Source organism: Myotis myotis, unplaced genomic scaffold (genome assembly GCF_014108235.1).
Source record: "Myotis myotis isolate mMyoMyo1 unplaced genomic scaffold, mMyoMyo1.p scaffold_m19_p_20, whole genome shotgun sequence".
Taxonomy (NCBI): domain Eukaryota; kingdom Metazoa; phylum Chordata; class Mammalia; order Chiroptera; family Vespertilionidae; genus Myotis; species Myotis myotis.
Window position 1 is genome coordinate 1,323,766 of NW_023416325.1, and position 23,378 is coordinate 1,347,143.

Genomic DNA, 23,378 nt, shown 5'->3' on the forward strand with positions numbered 1-23,378 from the left:
TACAGAAGAAGTTTGCCAAGCCCTGGCTTGGGTCGCTGCTGCCAATGCCGCAGGTCCACAGACCACACTTTGAGTAGCAAGGGCTTCCATCGCTTGAGAGACAGTAAGCGCTGTGTTGGCTGAGCGCTTGCTTCAAAACTCCATTTCACCATTTCTTGGACAGATGGTTTGGGGCGGGCCTCCCTCCCTGGGTTGTTGTGAGAACGAAATGTATGAAAGTCTGCCACTTCGGAAGTATTCAACAAACGATAACTTATCATCGTCCTGCAAACTGTATAGGAAATTTAAGTCGAAGACATCACCGCTTTCCTCAGTTTTTTTTCCCCAGAAAATTTAAGTTTTGGAAAAGGGACACAAGTGTAGACTCCCCAATAAGACGAGATGTCTTTTCATACCCGGGGTACACAAATGACCTACTGAAGTGAAGACTCTATAGAGCTGGCGCTTAAGCCTGACATTGAAAAAACGAGAATTTGCCACCGGCGATGCCTCCGGCCTCTTGCAGTAACAATGAATGAAAACTTTCAGGAAGTGCTTCCCAACCCAAGTGCCCTGTTGGAAAAGACAGCAATGGATCCTTAATCCGAGGATCCGGGCCTAGATGGCTCCCTTCCGGTTCTGGCCACCTCTATCCGAGCCCAGAAATGATATACACAGAATCCCTCAAGTTTCCACCTCGACTTGACACCCGGGCCGGGGCGCCGCGATCGGTGCCGTCCTAGGGCCCGAGGCGCGGGGATTCCGCCAGGCTCCCACCTCGCCGCGGGCCCGTCGGGGCTGCCCGCCCGCTTACCTCGCAATTAAACTCCATCTCGGCGTCCATGGTGACGATCCGCACGGTGAACGTCTTGGGCTGCTTCCTCTTGAGCGAGCTGAAGCTCATGCGGGAAGCGATGGCCCCGGCCATGGTGCGGGGCTCAGGCCCGGGACCCTCGCGTCCCCAGGCCTGCGCGCTGGGACTGTTAGCCTCCCTGGAGGAGCCGCACAGGCCTCAGGGCCACCATGGTGGCCGGCCGGCCGGCCCGGGAACTGTCTAGGCGGCGCGGGCCCCCAGCAGCCAGCATGGGCCGCGAGGACCCTGCCCCGGGAGCGGAAAAGGGGAGTTGCGGGGCGGGCCCTGGCGGCCGTCGGGAGGGAACGCGAGCTGGGACCGACGGGGTGGAACCCGCCCGGCTCTCCGGGACTCGGGCCGGGGACGCTGAGGTCACCAGGACCCGGCCCCTAGACGGCGGCGACCCCGATCGCGCGCGCCTCGCCGCGGCGGCTGGAGATCTCGGGGGCGCGCGGCGGCCGGGCGCGCACGTGCGCGCGTGGCTGTCACCGTCCTCGCTCCGCGCGCCCGCGGGAAGGGTCCCCTCCCCGCAGCCCCGCGCCTGCTCCCGCCCCGCCCTCAGGCCCCAGTTCACTCCGCACCACGCAACCTAACCCGCGGACACCGCTCGGGCGCAGCGATTGGCACAGGACTGGGAGGGAGGCAGAACTTTCCCTCTCCGGCCCTCGCCTCCCGAACGGCTCCACCAATTGGAAGTTCCGCTCTCACCGGGGGCCTGGGCCCGGCGTTGACTGGCTGCTGCGTCGGTCGCTCCGAAAGCTTTTGTTGGGAATTCTAGCAAGACTGGTTGAGGCGGCGGATCCCCACCCGCCTTTCTTGGGAAACCACGTAGTAGAGGCTGGGCCAGGGCGCGCGCGTGGGGACCCTCCCCTGTCCTTGGGGATCCAGTGGCGCCGAGTGGGACGCGCCCCGGGGGTCGTGTCTCAGACACCCGGCGGAGAATCCCGTTTCGCCTTTTAATGATTCCACATACCGAACTCTGTTCTTCACCCTTTTAACGCACTGGTGGAGGCCGCCCAGTTTGCCGGCTCTCTCCACCAGATCCTTCTGCTTGCTTCTCCTTAGGAGAACTAAGTAAGTATGAGTAGGGAGTGGGTTATAGTTGTGACTGCCTCGTGGGGTTGTGGAGGGAGGGATATAAGCGAGTTGGGATAAAGTGTTGGTTATATTAACTAACTGGCTGGCACTAACGAGGTTGAAATCCTATGCAGCAGCTGTTTTTGTTGATGCAAAACGGTCCAAATCAAAGCATTTCTCACTTGGTGCCTATGGTTTCTGTTTTCGAACCATATATGTGTATTATTTGTTTTTTAAATGTTATCAAAGGTTATGACGGGGTGTGTATGTGTTGGGGAGGGGAGAGCATAACTCTGTGGGGTTTGCTGTTGTTGTTAATCCTCACCCGAAGATATTTTTCCATTGATTTTTAGAGAGTGAAGGGGCAGAGAGAGAGAGAAACATCGATGTGAGGGAGAGACATCAATTGGTTGCCTCCCACATGAGGCCCCAGACCAGGGCCAGGGATCGAGCCTGCAACGGAGGTCCCTGCCCTTGACCGGAATCGAACCCAGGACCCTTCAGTCTGAGGGCCGACTCTCTATCCGCTGAGCCAAACACACCAGGACGTAACTTTTCTGTTTTTAAGGAATAAATCCTATTTTTAAATAACTCTTCAGGGTTGAATAGAGACCATTTCCTGTGTTTTAACTGAGCCGTAAGCACTTCATCAACACTAACCATCGCCTCTTCTCTACCGGGGAGGAGGCAGGCTCAGCATGACAGAGCACTAGCTGGCTATCATCCAGGCAGTGACAGGCGACGCTGGGACTAGAACCCAGGTCTGTGCCCCACAGAGCCCGCTAGTGTGACCACTGCACCGCCCTGCTTCTCTGGTCATGGCTGCCAAACTGCTCCTGCTGTAGCCCCAGGAACCATCAACTACATTTCTGGAGCATTCAGCCGACACCGTTGCTAACACTAGACTAATAGCATAAATCTAGCTCTTCCCCACAGGCCCCTGCCAGGCCATGGAGCACCAGCCAGGTGCCAGGCATCACTTGCTGGCACACCCAAGAGGCTGCTGTAGGGAAACTTTATGTTCCGTCTAGTGCTGGCAGATTCTCCCCTCCAAACAGACCATTTGGGGAAAATGGGCCAGGCATGGGAGTGTCTTCATTTTCTTTAAGATTTTTTAAAATATATTTTTATTGATTTCGGAGAGGGAGAGGGAGATAGAAACATCAATGATACGAGAGAATCACTGGCCAGCTGCCTCCTGCACCACCCACAGAGGGGACTGAGCCCGCAACCCGGGAATGTGCCCCGACCAACCGGGAATCCAACCGTGACCTCCTGATTCATAGTTTGACACTCAAACACTGAGCCACACCAGCCGGTCTTTACTCATTTTTAGAGAGAGAGAGAGAAACATTGAAGTGAGAGAGCCACATCAGTTGGTTGCCTCCTACACCCGTTGGGGCAGGGAACCTGCAACCCAGGTATGTGCCCTTGACCAGAATCACACCCGCGACCCTTCGGTTTGAGGGCCGACACTCAGCCATGCCGGCCAGGGCCCACCGGGACACTTTTGAAGAGTATCCGCCAGTATCTGTCGAAAGTCTCTCAGTTCAGGTTTGTCTTATGTTTTCTCCTGATTGGACCGATGTGTTTTCGTAAGCTGCGCCCCAGGCCCTCCCCACCCCACTGTCTGCGTCCACGGGTCATGCGCACATGCAGGCAAGGAAAGACCAAATAGGTGAACAAAAAAGTGCGCCCAGTGCTGTTACCGCTTAGTGAACACGGGTTTTAGGAGCTCCGAGCCAGGACCTGGAGGCCGAGACCCGATATATGACTTCCATGATTTCACAGGACACAGTTCAACCCACGGCTCTCCGCTCGCAGCAGGCGGCTGCAGGAGCCGTATTTCTGCCAGGACGGCTGGGAGGCCCAGGGAAATCCCATTTCTCAGGGAGGATGCCTTCGGTAAACTTCACATGATTCAAACCTTTGTAGTCCCAGAACCTCTTTCCCCCACAGGAATGACTGTAAAGTAAGTGATCAAATGCGTTCGCACAGCTCGTAAGTCCACAACCGTCTCCCACATTTTTTGCTTTTGATGCTGCTTTGTATCGTTGCAGCATAATCTCTGCCCTCCAGCCCTCTCCTCCGTTAACAGCACCACCTGTCGAGGAGGTAGGTCAGTCTATTTTTTTTTTTAATATATTTTATTGATTTTTTACAGAGAGGAAGGGAGAGGGATAGAGAGTTAGAAACATCGATGAGAGAGAAACATCGACCAGCTGCCTCCTGCACACCTCCTCCTGGGGATGTGCTAGCAACCAAGGTACATGCCCTTGACCAGAATCGAACCCGGGACCCTTTAGTCTGCAGGCCGGCACTCTATCCACTGAGCCACACCGGTTTGGCAGGTAGTTCAGTCTTCAGTGGCGTTTCGTCGGGTCCAATATCCACTCCAAAGACACTCATTTGGGGGCGGGGGAGGGGGTTTCAGCACTAGGATCACGACCTTGTGAATGCATGGATAATGTTACTGTATCTTTTTAAGGTGGCTTATCATGACCGTGAATGGCAAAATGACAGCTGCAGAGCCACAGAAAAACAGTTGCTAGAATCCAGAGTGTGCTGAACAGCTTTGTGATTCGCTCCCGAATAATGTCACAGTGTGGTCGTTTGTTTCCCGGCTACAGTGGCGCCGCCTTGTGGCAGTGGCATAAACACAGTTGAAAATTCATTCCATCCCCGGGACGCTTTGACATTGCCCCATCCCTAATGAGTTAAAAGGTTGCCCCCCCCTTTTTTTTTTTTTTCTGACGTTTCTGTGATTTCCGATGTAACCGTGGAGGGGCACTTTGTTGATGGTTTTATGTGACACCGTGTCAAAGTCGCATAATTCATACTGCATAGGATGCATACCCCAGAGAGGCCGGGACTTGGCGGTGTGGCTCATGCCCCCACTGAGACAGTAAAGCTGTCTTGCCCCTGCCCCTCCTGTTTGGGGTCCCTCCTGTTTGGGGTCCCTCCTGTTTGGGGTCCCACAGGAGCCGGGCAAGGCAATTCTGAGAGCGGTGGAGCCCGAGCATAAAAGCCCATCAGTTAGGGGCCGGTGACACTACCAGAGCTGGGTGATTTGTCTCTTTGCTATTCCGCAGCCCATTCAGTGATGATCTATTTGTCCTAGAGAATAGATAATGGCAGGTCTGCCCATATTTTACACTTAGGAACCGGCCTGCTCCTCTCCGCCCGGCGCTGCCCATCTGTCTTTGTCCTGGCTCTTCTCATTTCATTTCACAAATTGGGCAACAGGCCTTGGCAGTGACTGATGAAGGCAGATTCCGTGCGGGCAGCTTGCTCTGGGAAGGAAGAGAGGGAGAAGAGATGGGTCAGAGAGGGGAGGAATGGACAGGTGCAGGGGAAAGAGATGTCATAGACTCGGTGGTGGACAGGAAGGGACCTCAGAGCGGAAGGGGAGGGAGAGCTCCCAGCACAGAAAACAAGGGTGCTGAGGAGGCCTGCTTGTTGAAAATTGCTTGAAGAGCCGAGTCCAATCCTAATAATTAAGTTAGGCTGCTCTAGCCGGTTTGGCTCAGTGGATAGAGTGTCGGCCTGCGGACTGAAGGGTCCCGAGTTTGATTCTGGACAAGGGCCCATGCCCAGGTTGCAGGCTTGATCCCCAGTGGGGGGCATGCAGGAGGCAGCCGAGCAATGATTCAATCTCATCATTGATGTTTCTATCTCTTCCTCTCCCTCTCTGAAATCAATAAAAAAATATTTTCTTTTTAAAAAGTTGGGCCTAGTACAAAGCCTGATTGTGGTAGCCAGCCTCCGGGATGGTCCCCTGTGACTGGCAAGTATTGGTATCCACACCCTTGTAAAGCCTTTCCCCACACGGAGCAGGGCTGGCATGTATAACCATGACGGAGCGTGACTTCCAAGACCAGGTTATAAAAGTGCTTGAAGCCCTAACCGGTTTGGCTCTGGATAGAGCATCGGCCAGCGGACTGAAAGGTCCCAGGTTCGATTCCATTCAAGGCCATGTACCTTGGTTGCAGGCACATCCCCAGTAGGGGAGTGAGTGTGCAGGAGGCAGCTGGTCGATGTTTCTCTCTCATCGATGTTTCTAACACTCTATCCCTCTCCCTTCCTCTCTGTAAAAAAATCAATAAAATATATATATCTTTTAAAAAGTGCTTGAGGTTTCCACCTTATTTTCTTTTGGGTCACTCCCATTGGGGGAAGACAGCTGCTGTGTGGTGAAGACCTCCAAGCAGTGCCCGGAAAAGCCCGGGTGGCAAGGAACCCGAGGCCCCTGGCCAACTCGCTGGCCAGGCGTGCGAGCGCCCTACCTGGGAAGCCGCTCCCGCAGCGCCAGTCAAACCGGCACAGCCCGGGCACCCATCTTGACTGCGACATCGCAGGAGACCCCGAGCCGGAACCAGCCCGGCGAACCAGTCGCTCCTGGATCCCTGACCCATTTGGAACCGTGTGATTTAATAAATGTTGATTGTTTCAAGCTGCTCCAATGTGGGGTGATTTGTTTCGCAGTAATTGGAAATGGCCCGATTCCTTATTCGCGGAATTATTGTCCAACAGCTATCTGGTTTGCTGCCCAGAACGCATCGTCCATGGGGCAAGAACCCATTCAGACCAGCTGCTCAGCTAACTGGCGTGGCGAGGCAGGGTAAATGGAGTCAGTTAAGCAAAGAAAAGATTCTGGGATGGAAGGGGGTGTGTGTCCTGAGCAGAGGGGAAGGGCCACAATTAGGATGACTAAACCTCCCGATTTCCTCGGGACAGGGGGGTTTCCTGGGAGGGGGCACTTTCGGTGATGAAACAAAGACAGTTGGGTAAGCTGGAACGAGTAGCTGGGGTAGGGGTGAAGCTCTCAAAGCTGCATTCCAAGTGAGCGGCCACACGGTGGCTCACGTGTGACATGGCGAGGGACGCCCACTTCCCATGACTCTGGGGCAGGGGTGGGCGCATGCCCCGCCTGACGGGGGAAGATGGGAAAACCCTCTTTGGAAATGCCTAACCCAGCGTGAGGAGGCTGCAGACCAGCCCTCCCTCCTCCCTCCCTGCAGGGACAGCCGGAAACACCAAGCATTTGCTGAGGACTCTCCATGGAGACCAGGAGGGCCAGCGCCGCCCTGCCCAAGGGTCCCGGCTTCCTGTGGCTTCCAGATGCCCTCTGTCACGTGGCCAGCGAGTTGCTATGCAGCCCCTGCGGGCACATCCAGTGACAGGTCATCAGGGCTGCCCACACCCTGGTTAGGAAGGCATCCCCGGTACCGAGTGGGAAGCTGCCGCCACCCTTGAATTCCATGGGATCGTGCGGAACAATCGAGACCCGTTTCTTCTTGGCAGCCCTTTCGCATACTGTGCACACATGGCTTCCTCTGCTTAAGGTCCTCCCTGCTCCTGGCAAACTCTCCCTACTTTACCCTTCAAGGCTTAGATCCGAAGTCAGTCACATCCACCTCTCCACGCCTGCCACACGCAGATCCTAAGGGAAGGACAGCTCCACCACACGACACCAGTGACATCTTATGGCTGCACCTCCATGGGCCCACCTGGGCTTTCCCGGAGGTGGCTGTGACTGGGAACTCGCAATCACACTGATTCAAGGAGGCGCTCACTCTCTTTTGCTTCCTCTGATCACCCCAAGAAGCCACTGGGCCCAGCTGTGTCTAATCCTCCCTCCCCCCATGCTCTTTATTTTATTTGTAAATATATTTTTATTGATTTCAGAGAGGAAGGGAGAGGGAGAGAGAGATAGAAACATCAATGATGAGAGAGGGTCCTGGATCGGCTGCCTCCTGCACGCCCCCCACTGGGGACCGAGCCCGCAATGCAGGCATGTGCCCTTGACCGGAATTGAACCCAGGACCCTTCAGTCCACAGGCCGAGGCTCCATCCACTGAGCCAAACCGGCCAGGGCTGTTTATGGCAATTGATTCAGGTTTTCCGTTTATCATACTGATATAGTTTCCTTTTTAAATAAATCACATATAATAATACATGTGCATTGTAGCAACTTTAGAAAACACAGGAAAAAAAGTCACAGTTTGAGCCTCACTTTTTTTTTTAAAATATATTTTATTGATTTTTTACAGAGAGGAAGGGAGAGAGACAGAGAGTTAGAAACATCGACCAGCAGCCTCCTGCACATCTCCCACTGGGGATGTGCCCGCAACCCAGGGACATTCCCTTGACCGGAATTGAACCCGGGACCCCTCAGTCCGCAGGCTGACACTCTATCCACTGAGCCAAACCGGTTTCGGCTGAGCCTCACTTTCTTATAGAAGTCATCACTGACCCTCAAGGCCTGTAGGACCTCCCTTTTTTCTCTTCTTCCCCATTGTAAATCCTCATGGCCCCCTGCACTTCACAGCCTCTGTTGCAATTGGCAAAAATGTTTTTGTTTACATTCCTCACTTACCCAGTAAATATTTTGTGTCACAGGCAGGAGCAGGAGCGGTGAGGGGTGAGAGGCCGAAGGTGCCTGAGTGCCCTGGAGGGGCTCAGAGTCAGTGCTGAGCTGATTTCGCCTCCCCCCCGCCCCCCCTTAAGTCCCTAGGGGGCCCGGGCCTTACTGTTCTGCCCACCTTTGGTGTCTCAGAGTGTCACACGTTCACCAGCCAGGCAGACCCAGTACTCGCTGAAGGAATCCCAGGGTTAGAGCCTGCCTTCCACTCCCCCACTCCAAGCACACCAGCAAGGAGCCACCTGCCTGGGGTAGGCACTTGGGGGGGTAGGGGGAGCAGGGTGCATGCATGCTTCCACGTCTCTCCGGAAACCACCAAGCCCCTGGTCCCCGTGTGGGGTCTGCAGGCTCCCTGCTTCTGCTGAGGTCTGTGATCTGGGGGATCGTGGCCGAGCAGGGGTTCGTTTGCAGAGCAGACAAAGGAGCTGGACGGGGCAGGAGGAGGGCATGGGGCCCCAGGAGACGCAGGAAGAGATGGTAAAGGCGGATGGGAAGAGTGAAGGAGGTGATGGAGAGATGGCGCGGCCCTGAGCCCTGCCCGCCCGTCTGAAATGGTGAGGGGGCTTGCTTCTTGGACAATGTGGCTCCCCTCACCCCCAGGAAAACGCACCGTCTCCGGGGGCTTGCTCTGATGCCCATCCCTCCATGCCCGGCTAAGAACTCCCCATCTCCTTGTTCAACGCCCCCATTTCATTGAACTGGACACTGAGGCCGGAGTGGGGAAAGGGCTTTCTTAAGGTCACGGAGCAAGTCAGGAGCAGCGCGCAGGGGCTCAGAGGCAAAGGACCCCGACTTTCTCCCCCCCCCCCGCGTCAGTGGAATGGGGGGGCGGGGGATGCACCGCAGCAGCGGGCGGAAGGAGGCGGGGGACCGGAGGGGGCGGGGCTTATTTACGCCCCGCCCCCAGGCGGGCTCAGGGGCGGGGTCTCCCTCCAACCTGCTCTCCGCCAACATGGCTCCGCGGCTGAGCAGCATCTCTGCAGCGGCGCGGCTGCTGGGGGGCCCCGGGCCCCGCCGCGCGGAGCTTGAGGCTGCGGCTGCGGCGCGGTGAGAGCCGGGCCGGGGAGGGGAGGGGAGGCGTGCACGGGGGGGAGGGGGGTGCAGGGCGGGGGCCGGGGCCTGGGCGTGGGGAAGGGGCAGACTCCGGCTCGGAATCTATGGGTTGGAGGCGGGGGCAAAATCCAGTCCTGGGGTAGAACCCTGAGCCAGAATGCGGGAGGTGGTGTGCGCAGGGTCTTCGTTCCAGGGGGCGCCTGGCTCTGGGGGGATGGAAGATGGGGGGAATGGGAGGGGCAGGTCCTGGGCCCTGGAGCCGGGGAGGCAGGAGGAGTGGCCTCAGCCCCCGGCTTTGCGGTGACTGTGAGGCAGCATCCGTTGGGGGGCTCCTGGGAGAGGCCACCTCTCTGGAATTTCTTGGGGGTCGGGGGGAGCCGTAAGGGGAGCAATGGAGGATCCCCAAAAGCCACGGCTGCACAGACCGTTTGCTCCCCAACCCTGCACAGTACAGGTGGGGCAGAGGAGGCCTGGGGTGGGGGAGGATTGCCCAAGGTCACTCCCCCTGCTGCGCCGTGGCAGCACTGGGCCTGGACCCTGGTCTCCTGGCACCCAGTGCTCTTTGCGCCACCACTGGCGGCCTCTCGGGAGAGGGCGGCCGGCTGGACCATGCCCCCAGCCTGAGCTTTTGTGTGGGCCCTGCTCCCCGATTGGCCCTGGCCTCCCCTCCTTCCTCCCTCTCCCAGCGCCCTGTACTTTCCCCATCGCTGCACTGACACCCTGTCCACGCTTGCGCTTGCCGGTCTCCCCTCCTAGACCATCACCTCGTTTTTTCTGTTTCCCCAGCCCCTGGCCCAGGGTTCAGGACAAATGGGAGTGATAAAACAGTGCATATCTCATAGAGTTGTTAGGGTTCCAAGGGCCGTGATGTGAGGCTGCTAGCCCCTGGGGATGGGAGGTCTTGCCCCTGGCTCCAGGCGATGTCTCAGGCAGTTTCTGCATGAGCCCCTCATCCTAGGCCAGAAAGGGCCTTGGGGAGATCATCTTATTTTCCAGATGAAGAGATTGAAGACTGGGAGAAGGGACCTCAGTTTCCCAGGGTTGTAGAATCCGTTGATGGTAGAAGCCATTTGCGTGGCAACCGTCCAGAGGCCGCACAGGAGCCTGGGAGCCTCTTGTTTCTCAAAAACATATTGTGACCATTAGGTCTTAGCGCATAGTAGGAGCTCAGTAAACAGCAGTTATTACTGCTGCACCCGTGATCCTGTTAACAGAACTTCAGTTTTAGCTCCAGTGTGTCTTACTGCTTCTGGAACAGGAAGCAGAAATAGGGCCCTTTCTAGAGTCTCAGAATGTGCATAGACCCCTGCTTCCAAGCGAAGAAATAAAACATTATGGAGCCGTTTCAGGGGTAGGGGGGGGGCAGGCATCAGACTATTGATACTTATTAAGAGTGCAAATGTGTCATTACTGCAAAGTTCTCACCTGGGACATATATGGAGCTGTTCTCATGCCAGAAGCCCTGCGCTAGGTATCCCGGGGGATGGAATGACATCCCATGTGTTTGGGGAGATGGGACGTAGTCGAATGAAAATGATGGCAGGGCTGCGGGGGAAATGTGAGAGGTGTTTTTGTGAATGGGGCTGATCCTTCCCACAGGTTGGACAAAGGCTGTATTGTGTGTTTATCTAGGCCTAAGAGGCATCCTTAGTAGAGTTTTGATCACAGAATCTTTGACATGTCTGGATGGTTTACCGAGATGACATTAAAAAAATAATAATAATAAATTGGGACTGCTCTAGAGCAGTGATTCTCAGACTTGAGTGTGGGTCAGAACCCCCTGGTGGGCTTGTTAAGACCCGGATCGCTAGGCCCATTCCCAGAGAGGTTGTTGCAATGGTCTGGGGTGGGGCCTGGGAATGTCTCAGGGGATTTGAGACCCACTGGGATGGGGAATCCTGGCTCGGTGGTTATCACATTTAAATGGGAATTGGCTCTGGAAAGGTTGGCGAAGTGGATGAGAGCTGGAATCCCAAGCCTTTGTTTTGTAGGAAGTTTCGGGGGGGGGGGGGGGGGGGAGCCATGGAAGACATCACCAAAGTGGTACTTGACAATAATTGATGGGCAGGTTGGGAAAAGTGGGGTGACAGGGGGAGCCCAGAGTTCAGTTAGGAGTTTCGGTAGGAACAGTGCTACCCGGCCGCCACTGCTGTGTAAACCCTTTCTCTAAAAGGCCCGTCCTTTTGCCTCTGTTTTCCAGATGAGGAATATGAGGCTTAGAGAGATGAAGCCCAGCTGGGGTGAGAACCCCAGATTGTCCAGAACCTGTGCTCTGAAAGCATGAATTCTGCAGGTGGGGGTGGGGAGGGTGGGAGAGAAGGGCCCCTGAGCCCTGTGTCCATGCTCTGAGCGAAGGGCCGCCCTTTCTGGCCTTCCACTTTCCACCTCTCACCATTTCCCTGCAGCTCGGTCTGAGCTCCCCCACCTCTCCTTTCGTTCCCCAGTCACGGACTGAGCATGTGCCGCGTGCCCAGCACTGTTCCGGGCACTGGGGAGAGAGCAGGGCTACACAGGACAGACAACAGCCCTGTCTTTATGGTGCTGCTTCTATCAGGGAATCAGTAAACAAGGCACATAATAAACAAACAAATAAACATGGTATGTGTTAGCCCAGCTGGCACGGCTCAGTGGTGGAGCATCGACCTATGAATCAGGAGGTCACAGGTTTGATTCCCGGTCAGGGCACATGCCTGGGTTGTAGACTCGATCCCCAGTGTGGGGCATGCAGCAGGCAGTGTTGGGGTCCAACTCCAGCAGGTCCAGGGGTTCCCAAAGGTGTGGACAGAGTCGGCGAAGAAGGAATGACATGAAGACTGTGTTCAGTTGATCAGCATAGCCAGGTTCTCTCTTTATTGTCCTGTTACATCTGTATTTATACTATTTGATCCTATAAGCATGCCTCTATAATCACATCATGGTGTGTTTTGGGTAACGTCCTACAGTTCCTTGTTTCTTATCTGACCTTTGCCAAAAATCCTGTCTCTATCTAGTTCTATTGATTTTAATCTTGTCTAGGTTAATCTCTGTGTTCCATTACAAGGGCTATTCCAAGGTCGCTGCTCTACTGATGGGCTACAAGGAAATGACTGAAGGAGTTTATCCTACCCATTAAAGGTTATGTCTTCCCAGCCTCGCTGCTTGCCTTCCCTGGGACTGCCCTGTGTCCGTGGGTCTCCAGGGGTATAAGCTTTGGTGCTTTCCCTGGTGGGAAGACCCCTGGGGATGTGGGCCCAACAAGTCCCAATTTTTTTTTAAATATATTTTTATTGATTTTTTACAGAGAGGAAGGGAGAGGGATAGTTAGAAACATCGATGAGAGAGAAACATCGATCAGCTGCCTCCTGCACACTCCCTACCGGGGATGTGCCCGCAACCAAGGTACATGCCCTTGACCGGAATCGAACCTGGGACCCTGGAGTCTGCAGGCCGACGCTCTATCCACTGAGCCAAACCGGCTAGGGCAAGTCCCAAATTTATTGCCAACAGTCTTAGTCCAAGTTCTTCATAAGTAGTACATGGTATTTCTGTAACACTAGGGGGATTTACTGATTTATTCTCTTCCTTAGTCCTGTTAATCCCTAACCTGGGGAAACAACCTTACTCAGGGAGGTGGTCCTGTTTAAAATACATAGCGCCAAGACGGGGAGCAAACCATATGCCATATACGCCAGGTCCTTTGAAACATAAGCTGTGCAGATGTTTCTTCCCTGCAGCGACTGTGTCAAGCAGCAAGGGTGGACCAGCTTCCAGCAAGGCAGCCCATCAATAATTCTCTCTCATCATTGATGTTTCTATCCCTCTCCTCCTCTCCCTTACTCTCTGAAATCAATAAAATATATATAGGTATATAGATTTTTAAAAAGGTATGTGTTAGAAGGAGCTTCAGAAAAAATAGAAAGGTGAGAGAGGTCAAAGAGGAGTTCAAGGGCAAGAGAATGTTGTAATTTCGCTGAGAAAATGAACTTGGAAGTGTGAGTCTGAGAATGCTGGGTTCCGGGTCAGATGCTGCCCTCGGATCCTGGCCAGGCCCCTTGCTGGGTTTTTCTGTGGGAGAGATCTGCGCTCCTCTGACACATGGGGAAACGGGAGCCCGCAGGCAGGAGCGATTGGAGGGTGCTGGGAAGACCTGGGAGCCCCCGAGAGCTCCTGGACCCGCCGTCCACTCCCCAGGCTCTTCTCCGGGGCTGGCCGCTTGGCTGTTTATCTTGGTCAGTGCTGGTGTTAATAAATGACTTGGAGCCCGTGAGTTTTGGAGCAAAGGTCTTGGTTGACAAACTGGAGGAGTTGCTCTTCTCCCTGCCACCACCCCTTCAACTCCCTGACCTTCTATTTTCCCGTGTGGAAAATGGGGACACCAGGAGTATCAACACTGTGACATCATTCCACAGCTTCCGCCGGATCAAGCTACTGAAAAGCCGGCCGCAGATCCCTGGCACAGCGGACGTCCCCAATGAATGTGATCCATAGCGAAACCCCCTCCCAGCCACCCGGCCAGGGCTTAAGATGCTTTTTAAATTTCATCTGCCCCAGTGGCTGCTGCATATTTTTTTGGGGGGGAAATGTAATGCTTTGAATTCACAAGACATTTATTCTAGCCACAGAAAAGGCTTGAAAAAGGGGAGGACTTGCTGACGGGGTTTCCACTGCCGGAAATCATGCAGACTTGCTTTTCAGGCCTGGCCAGAAGCTGCTGGGACTGTGTGGGGAAGGCAGTTATGGTCTGGCAGGACCTGGTAACAGGTCCCTCTACTCTGAACAAGGAACAGTATTCATTTGTTCATTCATTCATTCATTCATTCATTCTCACAGCACCCTAAGGAGGTACACAAGGCAGATCTTTGTCAATTAAGTGTTGGCTGAATGAATCTTGCCTTGCTATGCTTTTTACCCTGGAGATTTGGAGACTGGCCAGATCACCTCCTCTAGAGAGCCCACCCAGATTGCCAGAGGCTAAGTCCAGGCTCACTCTCCTGGGCTCTACCAGAGACTTCCAGCTGTCATTGTGTTCCAAGGCTGGTTGCTTCCAGCAACTGGGACTTCCTTGGGGACAAAGCTTAGTGGTCTCTGGCCATCCATTTGTGGGGGCTGGGAAGGGGCGCAGGCCAGGTGTAGTGTGAGCACGGGGAAGGAGGGGGAGTGCAGCCTTCTCGTCAGAGGGGACAGAACTTACAAAGGAAGCACAGAGTGCAAGAGCCTGGTGAGTTCAGGGAGGAGCATCCCTGGAGAGGGGTACACACTTGGGGGGAGGCTGACACTATAGGCTGGGCTGTTAGGACTGTGGCTGTGCCGTAGGTGGGTTTGGGTTTGGTTTGCCTCTAGGAAAGGGACTGCAGTTGTGGGGCCCCCCTTGGAAGGGGATGAAGTGGAGGCAGGGAGGCTGGAGAGAGAGATGGGAGGTGGGGCTGCCTCCCTGGGCCTCTTGAGGCTCAGCAAAGACTCAGGAGGCAAACCAGGCGCCTAGAACCCTGCAGAAGGGACCAGGTCTGCTCAGCTGGCTCCAGCGAATGACATGTCACATCCTGGAGCTGCCATGGGATTCCGTGGCCCTGTTCCCAGAATGTGGGTCACCAGCCCCGGGGAGGGGAGCGGGGCACCTGAGCCTGTGGAAAGGCGGAGGCTCCCCGTGGCCGCCTGTCCTTCTGAACTCCTTTGTCCCGCAGCTTCTATTCCAAGGACAATGAAGGCAGCTGGTTCCGCTCACTCTTCGTGCATAAGGTGGATCCCCGGAAGGACGCCCACTCCACCCTCCTCTCCAAGAAGGAGACCAGTAACCTCTACAAAATCCAGTGTGAGCGGCTGCTGCGCCCCCCAGCCTGCCCGCCAGCCCTCCCCTCCACACAGGCTTGGGTGGGGAGGTCCTGAGCTGCCCCGGGCGCCCTGGCCCTGTGGGGCTCCCCACACCCGAGCTCCCCGCGGACACACACACCCCCCTGCTTCACCTCCCACTCTGTCCTCTCTTGCAGTTCACAATGTGAAGCCTGAGTGTCTGGATGCCTACAACAGCCTGACGTGAGCATCTTCCTCCATCCACCTGCTCCCGTGCCTGTTGGGGTGGGTGGGGACCTCTCCCAGCCCCATGCTCCTTACAGAAGTCCAGGGATGCACATTTTGGAGCCGGAAGTCCTAAGGCTGTCTTGTCCGGCATCTGCATCTGAGAGATGGGGAGGCTGACACCCAGGCCCGAGGGCCTGAGTGGAAACCCTTACCTCAGGGTGCGATGTGGCTGGTGTGAGCCCCTCCATCTCTGTGCCCCTCCCACAGGGAGGCCGTGCTGCCCAAGCTGCACCTGGATGAGGACTATCCCTGCTCGCTTGTGGGCAACTGGAACACGTGGTATGGGGAGCAGGACCAGGCAGGTGAGGTGGCCCCGTCTCCAGCACCACTGCCGTCCACCCAGGCCCCCCCCCCCCACCCCGCACCTCTTACACCTGGCTACCCTCCACCCCCTCTACAGCAGCACACCTGGGGGCTTTCTTTTTTTCTTCTTCTTTTTTTTTTAATATATTGTTATTGATTTCAGGGAGGCAGGGAGAGGGAGAGAGAGAGAGTTAGAATCATCAATGATGAGAGAGAATCATTGATTGGCTGCCTCCTGTACACACCCTGCTGGGGATCAAGTCTGCAACCCGGGCACGTGTCCTGACCAGGAATCAAACCATCATCTCCTGGTTCATAGGTCGATGCTCAACCACTGAGCCACACCAGCCGGGCCAGAGTGGTCTTTGTAAATACAATCCCTCATCGACTCACTCCCCTGCTCAGACACCTGTGGGGGCTCCCCTCTGCCCTTGGGGTGGCCCACAGGGCTCTGCGCGTCCTTCCCTGCCCAGCCTCTGGCCTCATCTCTCCACATCCTCCTTGCTTCCTGTGCTGTCCTGCCTGCGATAGTTTCACCCTCTGGCTCCACACTGTTATTCTTGCTGTTTCCTCCGCCTGAAGCAGACTTTCTCCCTTGCCTACTTTCCCTGGTTTACTCCTCTCCTCGTCTTTTATTTTGATATAGACATCACCTCCTCCTGGAGGCCTCCCTGATTCCTTCGACCAAGCTGGGCCAGGCCTCTCCCCTGGCTCCCCAGCACCTAAGACTTGCCTTTTCTCTGCCCTGATAGTGCAGCCTATGGTGTACTTGTCTGTCTCCCCTTGTAGGTGGTGAGTCCTGGGAAGGCGGGGCCCCTGTCTGTCTGTCTGTCTTCATCACTGAATGAATCCCCGGTATGCGGCTCACATTTGTGGAATAAATAGGGGCTCTTGTCTGAGCTGGTTCCTTACCCCCCAGCATGCCCCACCCCACCCCTACTCACCCACCTCAGTTGGCGCCAGGTGGTAGGGGCCACCCATGGATTTGGTTGACTCATAGCAGCTCAGCCACTCAAAGGGGGCTTTGGCCTTGAGGTCTATACTGTCCGGGAAGGTAGCCACTAACCACATGTAGCTATTTAAGGTAAAATTAGGTGAAATGAAATGAAATGAAAAATTCAGTCCTCAGTCACACAAGCCACATTTCAAGCAGCATGTGACTCTGGCTACCGTGTTGGACAGCACGGCTATAGAACATTTGCATCGCAGTAGACAATCCTCTTGTCCGGGACAGATTTAGACTCTGCACAGCACAGGGAGCGCCTCTGGAGCTGCCCTGATAGGAGGTTCTCTACGCTTCCCTTGAACTCTCCCAGCAGTGGGGAGCTCACTACCTTTTAAGCCAGCTTATCTCATTCTTTCATAGTCCTGATAATCGTGTCTTTTAAAAAAATTTTTTTTTATTGATTTCAGAAAGGAAGGGAGAGAGAGAAACATCCATGATGAGAGAGAATCATTGACTGGCTGCCTCCTGCACGCCCCCCACTGGGGATCGAGCCTGCAACCCGGCCACGTGCCCTGACCGGAATCGAACCATGACCTCCTGGTTCCTAGGTCAATGCTCAACCACTGAGCCACAGCGACTGGGCTACATTTTAATGAATTTATAAGAATCACTGATCCTTCTTCTAGAAGAACTACTTTCATGGTTAGAGATTTATTTCTTCAAGTGAATCTACACGCCCTGCCTGTAACTTCTTCCTCTTGGTGGTCCTTCCTCACCGTCCCCCCCACCCCACCACCACCCTGTATTAACTTCATTCCTCTTCCCCAGGTCAGCATCCCTGGTCGTGGTAGCCTTCCATCCATACAGTGCTTTCGCTGTTTCCCCTTGGGAAGGGCCTTTACACAAACCGTAGGGTCAGACAGTTTTGCAGATGGAACCATCGAGGCACAGATGGAGTCCAGAGGCAGGTGATGGACAGGCTGGGGCTAGGGACCCGCATTTGGGAAGCCGGTTAGCCAGCTGCCCGCAGTGTAGCATCCGATGGGCCTTTGGGGCGCTTTCCTCCCGTGTCCCAGCTGTTCTCCCAAGGATGGAAGACTGTTCTCTCTGCTTCCACGGTAGTGGGTTCTTCAGTATTTCACAATGTAGTCGCCTCCTAGGACTGCTGTGACAGAGTTCCAACACTAGGCGGCTTAAAACAACAGAGGTCTGCAGCCCAGAGGTTTGAACTCAAGGTGTGGGCAGTGCCACGCTCCTTCCCAAGACGAGGGGGAGCATCTTTTCCCCCTTTTCCAGCTGCCGGTGGTTGCTGGGAACTCTTGGCGTTCCTTGGCTTGTAGAGGCGTCGCTCCTCCCCGTGTCTCTCTCTTCACTTGGTATTCTCTCTCTGTGTGTCCAGATCGCCCCCTCATAAGGACACGCGTCATTGAATTTGAGGCCAACCCAGTATGAGCTAATATTCGTTTAATTATACCTACAAGGAGCTTATATTTCCAAATCAAGTCACATTCTGAGGTCCTGGGCAGGCGTGGGGATAGGGGACATACTGAACCCAGTCCCAAGGCTAGAGGAGAAACTTCAAATAGGGCAAGAGCTTTCGGTGCCAAGTCAGCCTCCTTCCTGCCTGCAGCCCCCAGGCCTCGGGTCTCTGCCCCAGGGCCATCTGCTGTCAATCCCATGGGTCTCCATCAAGAGATGGCGCAGAGACCAGTGTCCCTGGAGAAGTCCCTCCGCCCCAAACACGTGGTGGCATACCGTACATGCTGTTCTGTCCCTTGGTTTATTTTTTTTTAATTCCCTGTCTTGGAATGTTCCATCTCAGCCCATCAGACCTACCCCCTCCTACTGTGTCCCTCACAGCCTGGCTTTCCGTGTGCCCTGCTCCTTGGGTATAAATTCACGTCTGGTTCAAGTTGCTGTTTAAGGATGTTTGGGTGGGGGCGTTATTGTTGGGTTTTTTAAAAAATATATTTTATTGATTTTTTACAGAGAGGAAGGGAGAGGGATAGAGAGTTAGAAACATCAATGAGAGAGAAACATTGATCAGCCACCTCCTGCACACCCCCTACTGGGGATGTGCCCACAACCAAGGTACATGCCCTCGGCCGGAATCGAACCTGGGACCCTTCAGTCCACAGACCGACGCTCTATCCACTGAGCCAAACCGGTTAGGGCTTATTGTCATTTTTAAGATGAGGACATTGAAGCCTGGAGGGGTCAAAGGCCACCTGGCAGAGCTGGGGCTCCAGCCTAGGTCTTCTGGGCTTGTGTCTGGGGTCATGCCCTGCCCAGCACTGGCCCCCGCACCCCCCCCCCCCCCCCAAGGCAAAGGGTCCTGGTGCTACCGAGAACCAGGCTGGAGGCCACAGCCCTACATACATGCTTAGCCAATTGGGGTGAAGCAGGACTGGGTCCCAGGGGCCCCCTGACCCGGACCTCTGCCCCACCACAGTGCACCTGTGGCGCTTCTCCGGCGGCTACCCCGCCCTCATGGACTGCATGAACAAGCTCAAAAACAACAAGGTACGTTGGCGTCCCCTCGGCAAACCTCTCCGCTTATTGGATCTGGCCCAGCCTGTGCCGGGGGCTGCCTCCGCCACCCCGTGGGACCCGCTGCGGGGGATGGGGCACGGGGGGTGGGAGTCCTGCTCCCCGGCTGCCCTGCCCTGACCGCCGCGCCCGCAGGAGTACCTGGAGTTCCGGAAGGAGCGCAGCCAGATGCTGCTGTCCAGGAGGAACCAGTTGCTTCTCGAGTTCAGCTTCTGGAACGAGCCGCAGCCCCGAGCAGGTCCCAACATCTATGAGCTGAGGACGTACAAGCTCAAGGTGCCTTCCTCCCGCCCGACCCCTGCCTGCCCCGCTCCCCCTGCTAGAGTGCAGCTATAGGCGCCCCGAGGCCGGTGCCCCGGCACGGAGGCTGGGGTTTCTGGCCTCTCCCTCCCTCTGGGCCCAGAACAGAGGTGTGTATGCACCTGGGCCCCTGATTGAGGCCAGGGGAGACTTGGCAGTTTCCGGCCTTCACCCAGCTGTGACGCTGGAATCCAAGGTGAGGGCTCATTCGATTTTCTTCTGGTTCTCTCTCAGCCAGGAACCATGATCGAGTGGGGCAACAACTGGTGAGTGGCCGTGCCGGGGGCTCGGGTTGGGGAGACCCTGCCCACCTGCCCTGCCAAGGCCCCTAGTTAACCTTTCCCGGGGCCAAATGGCAGGGAACCCTGCAACCTCTGCCCCTCGGGGATCCCGTGGGAGGATGCAACCAGGAGGTGAGCATCTTCTAGAGACTCCCCTGGGATCACCCAGCCCGCAGCTCACTTCCGTCACCCCATTCCCCAGCCATCTCGAGAGCTGGGGGCCTCGGGCTTCTCCCTTGAGGTGGAGCAGAGAAATCAGCCTGGAGACACCTCAGGGGGCCCTGTCTCCCGGCCCTGGCGTCTCCCCAACACTCTTCCGCCGTGCAGGGCTCGGGCCATCAAGTACCGACAAGAGAACCAGGAGGCAGTGGGCGGCTTCTTCTCACAGATAGGAGAGCTCTACGTGGTGCACCATCTCTGGGGTAGGCTCCTCCCCCCCCCCCCCCCCCCCAGGGGCAGTGCAGGGAGAGCCAGTCCTGTGTGCCCAAGGAATGAGGCAATGCCTTTCCCACAGCCTACAAAGACCTGCAGTCTCGGGAAGAGACTAGAAATGCTGCTTGGAGGAAGAGGGGTTGGGACGAAAATGTCTACTACACAGGTGAGTCCCTTCTCCGGGGAGCAGGAGGGCTGGAGGGGGCAGTAGGGCCCTTGGAGGTCATCTGCTAGGAGCCCTATTTGAGGATGGAATCTAGTCTCCCTTGACTACCTCCAGCGATGGGGAGCTTGCTTTGAAGACAGTGAGTTATTGGGGTTCCATCCTGGTGGCTCACTGCACGTGGTCCAGGCAGGCCTACGTGAGTGCTCTAGGGGATGCCATAGCAACCAGGAGGTCCCTGCCTCTGAGGAGTGGAGTTGTGTGCCCTGTGACCTCGGGCGCGGCTCTCCACCTCACTGAGGCTGTTTCCTCGTCTGTACAATGGCGATGGTGACGGTGCCTGCCTTGGAGGGCTCAAGGGAGGGCTCCAGGAGCCAGTTTATAAAGAGGGCTACACCCAGGTCCTGGCACAGAGGAAGCACGCAGCAAATATTTCCCAGCCAGTTCTCTGTCCCTTCGCTGGGCCTCCTAGGACCACCTGGATCAGTAGGTGTTGACTGACGGAGCCCTTTTGTCCTACCAGTCTACTACTACAGTTACTTTCTTGGTATTTTTCTATAAATGCTTTACCTAGCATTGTCCTAAGCAATCGTATCTGTGAAATCACTTTTTACTAGGCTAGTGTTGTTGTTTTTTAAATATATTTTTATTTATTTCAGAGAGGAAGGGAGAGGGAGAGAGAGATAGAAACATCAATGATGAGGGAGAATCATTGATAGGCTGCCTCCTGCATGCCCCCTACTAGGGATCAAGTCCATAACCTGGGCATGTGCCCCTGACTGGAATTGAACCTGGGACCCTTCCGTCTGCAGGCCCATGCTCTATCCACTGAGCCAAACCGGCTAGGGCGAGGCTAGTTTTTTTGTTTTGTTCTCACAAACCCAGGAAAATAAATGTATAATTATGAAAAGCGTTGACATGTTGCATTTCATCGCCACCTCAGTCCTCCCTTCTCTCACCATTTGGAAGACCCGGTGCTCTCCCTGGGCCATTCCGGGAGGACGGTGGGCATTTCCTGTCTCGGCGTCGCAGGCACTCTCCCCCTCAGAAGCCAGTTTCCTGGGTGAGCTGGCCGCGTTCACCTCTGTGACCTCCGCCTCTCCCCGCAGTGCCCCTGGTGCGACACATGGAGTCTCGAATCATGATCCCTTTGAAGATCTCGCCTCTCCAGTGATGCTGCTGCTGCCGCCGCCTCACTGCCCTTCTCCCGCTGACAGCCACGGACAGAGGGGCTCCCAGTCCAGCTGTCTTGGTTTTCTCTCTGATCTGGAAGGACTCTGAGGGCTAGTGCTCAGCTCAGACAACGGGGAGCTGAGGATGACAGAGTCCTGAGGACTTTGCAGCTCTGCCTGCCCTGCCCATCCCTGCCCCTGTGCTGGAAGCAGTTTTTAATTTCTTTGAATGAAGAACAGCAACCTTTTATGTCTTCTCACATTCCCACCCCCCCCCCAAAATTCCTCATCTCGGGCCCACCAGTCCCCAAGTATCACCAAGGAAAACAACAATTTAGCTTTAGTTGTACAAAAGGTAGTGTGTCCAGTGGTTAGAGGTGGGAAGGGGTCAAAGCAGACCAGGCTCTCGGGGAAATTCCCCGGTCTCCACTGGCCATCCACTTGCTGGACAGTCCGACCCACATCCCTCCTGCTGGGGAAAAGCCTAGAACTGCCTAGAATTGCAAGAAGTAAAGGGAAATCCTCAAGTTAGCAAAGTCAGCCGGAGGTTCATCTCATGAACCCAGAAAGGCTGGAGAAATGGAGCTGGGAAGGATCTGGGGGCAGGAAACAGAATGGAACAGAACGAGAACCAGGAACCCAGAAGGTAGAACGTAGAATTCACAGCCTGGGTTTGAACTGCAGAACTTGGAATACAGAATGGGGGACATAGCACCGAGGTGACGAGACCACCTGGGAGGGTTTCCTAATACAAGGCAGCTGGAAAGAGGCTCCTCGCTTTCCCTCTACACCCTGTGGTTGAAAACCTGAATGTGTCGTTGCAGCCGTCTGTCTGTGCAGGGAGTCTCCTGCCCTCCCTTTCCCTTCCTGTGGGCAGATATCGGGCCACGGCCTGTGCTTTTCCTCGGTGACCTCCACACCTCATGAACCACTGGGTAGGTTGATTATGCCTCCCCTTTCAGGAAAACTTGCGCTGGAATTGCTGACGGAAATATTAAATGTTTACTATAAACCATGGTGTCTTCTCATCATCTGCGAGGAGCTCTGGTAGGTGCCCGAGGCGGGGCCAGCTTCCCAGGTCCAACTGCTGATTTTCCTCCCCACGTGGTCCTGTGCTTCTGGAACTGCTTCTCAGGGAGGGTCGCCTCCGTGGCAAAAGGAACGCCTGTGTAACCAGGGATTCGGGACATCAGTGTTTCTACCTCCAGATAAGGATTCATACCAGAGTCCTGAACCTGCCCGTGCACTTCCTACCCGGGGTAGAAACACTTGGAGCTGTGAAACGATGCATTAGGACTGCGACTGCCTGGGCAAATCGGGCCTAAGCTAGGGAACTGCTGGTGCACTTGGGGGAAAAACACGTGTAAGATGGGGTTAATGCCCCGCCTGGCTCGCTGCCCTCCATAGTGTGGGATGTTAGGGTGAATGTGACAGTTAAGAACCCAGGGTATGGAGGCATATCCACAGGGGTCCAAATCTTCACACTGCCACACTTCGAAATCTTTTTAAGTTACTGATTTTAGAAACACCCATTTGTTGATGCATTCATCGGTTGATTCCTGTATGTGCCCTAACCCAGCTGGAACCGGCAACCTTAGCAATCGCCAGGCTCTAACCAGTTGAGCGACCCGGCCGGGGCTCTACACTACCCGACTCTTGTGTAATCTTGGGCAAAAGACCTATTCACTCAACAAATACTTGGCAGAGAGCCTACTAGTCGCGGGCATTAAGGCGCTGGGGGAAGAGTGAACGAAACACACTGAGTCTTTGCCCGCGCAGCCTCAGTTTCCT

The 23,378-nt window shown here is 55.3% G+C and overlaps 2 protein-coding genes and 1 long non-coding RNA gene across 8 annotated transcripts in view; 2 read left to right on the plus strand and 1 right to left on the minus strand.

The window, feature by feature from the left end:
• Nucleotides 1–1,352, minus strand: part of NF2 (neurofibromin 2) — a 67,028-nt gene extending 65,676 nt beyond the window's left edge. For 2 of the 5 annotated variants that reach the window (XM_036353686.1, XM_036353687.1), the window contains exon 1: nucleotides 794–1,347. In XM_036353686.1, coding sequence (XP_036209579.1) covers nucleotides 794–907 — 114 coding nt within the window. In that variant the 5' untranslated portion in view covers nucleotides 908–1,347. Of the gene's footprint in view, nucleotides 1–793 lie in introns of all 5 variants that reach the window. The other 3 variants (XM_036353684.1, XM_036353685.1, XM_036353688.1) reach the window with 2 other exon arrangements.
• Nucleotides 1,353–1,547: 195 nt separating this feature from the next.
• Nucleotides 1,548–6,367, plus strand: LOC118678257. Of its 2 annotated transcripts, XR_004974833.1 has the most exons (3): nucleotides 1,548–1,906; nucleotides 3,970–4,024; nucleotides 6,093–6,367. It is a non-coding gene; the product is annotated as an uncharacterized LOC118678257 (long non-coding RNA). The 2 variants fall into 2 exon arrangements; XR_004974832.1 differs by lacking the exon at nucleotides 1,548–1,906 and having other exon boundaries at nucleotides 3,256–4,024.
• A 2,879-nt stretch (nucleotides 6,368–9,246) lies between these two features.
• Nucleotides 9,247–22,599, plus strand: NIPSNAP1 (nipsnap homolog 1). The gene is made up of 10 exons (XM_036353671.1): nucleotides 9,247–9,380; nucleotides 15,047–15,174; nucleotides 15,350–15,395; nucleotides 15,648–15,742; nucleotides 19,142–19,212; nucleotides 19,375–19,515; nucleotides 19,774–19,805; nucleotides 20,148–20,242; nucleotides 20,335–20,418; nucleotides 21,525–22,599. Exons 1-10 carry the CDS (start codon nucleotides 9,286–9,288, stop codon nucleotides 21,587–21,589), a joined length of 852 nt encoding a protein of 283 aa, XP_036209564.1. The 5' UTR covers nucleotides 9,247–9,285; the 3' UTR covers nucleotides 21,590–22,599.
• The last annotated feature ends 779 nt before the right edge of the window (nucleotides 22,600–23,378 follow it).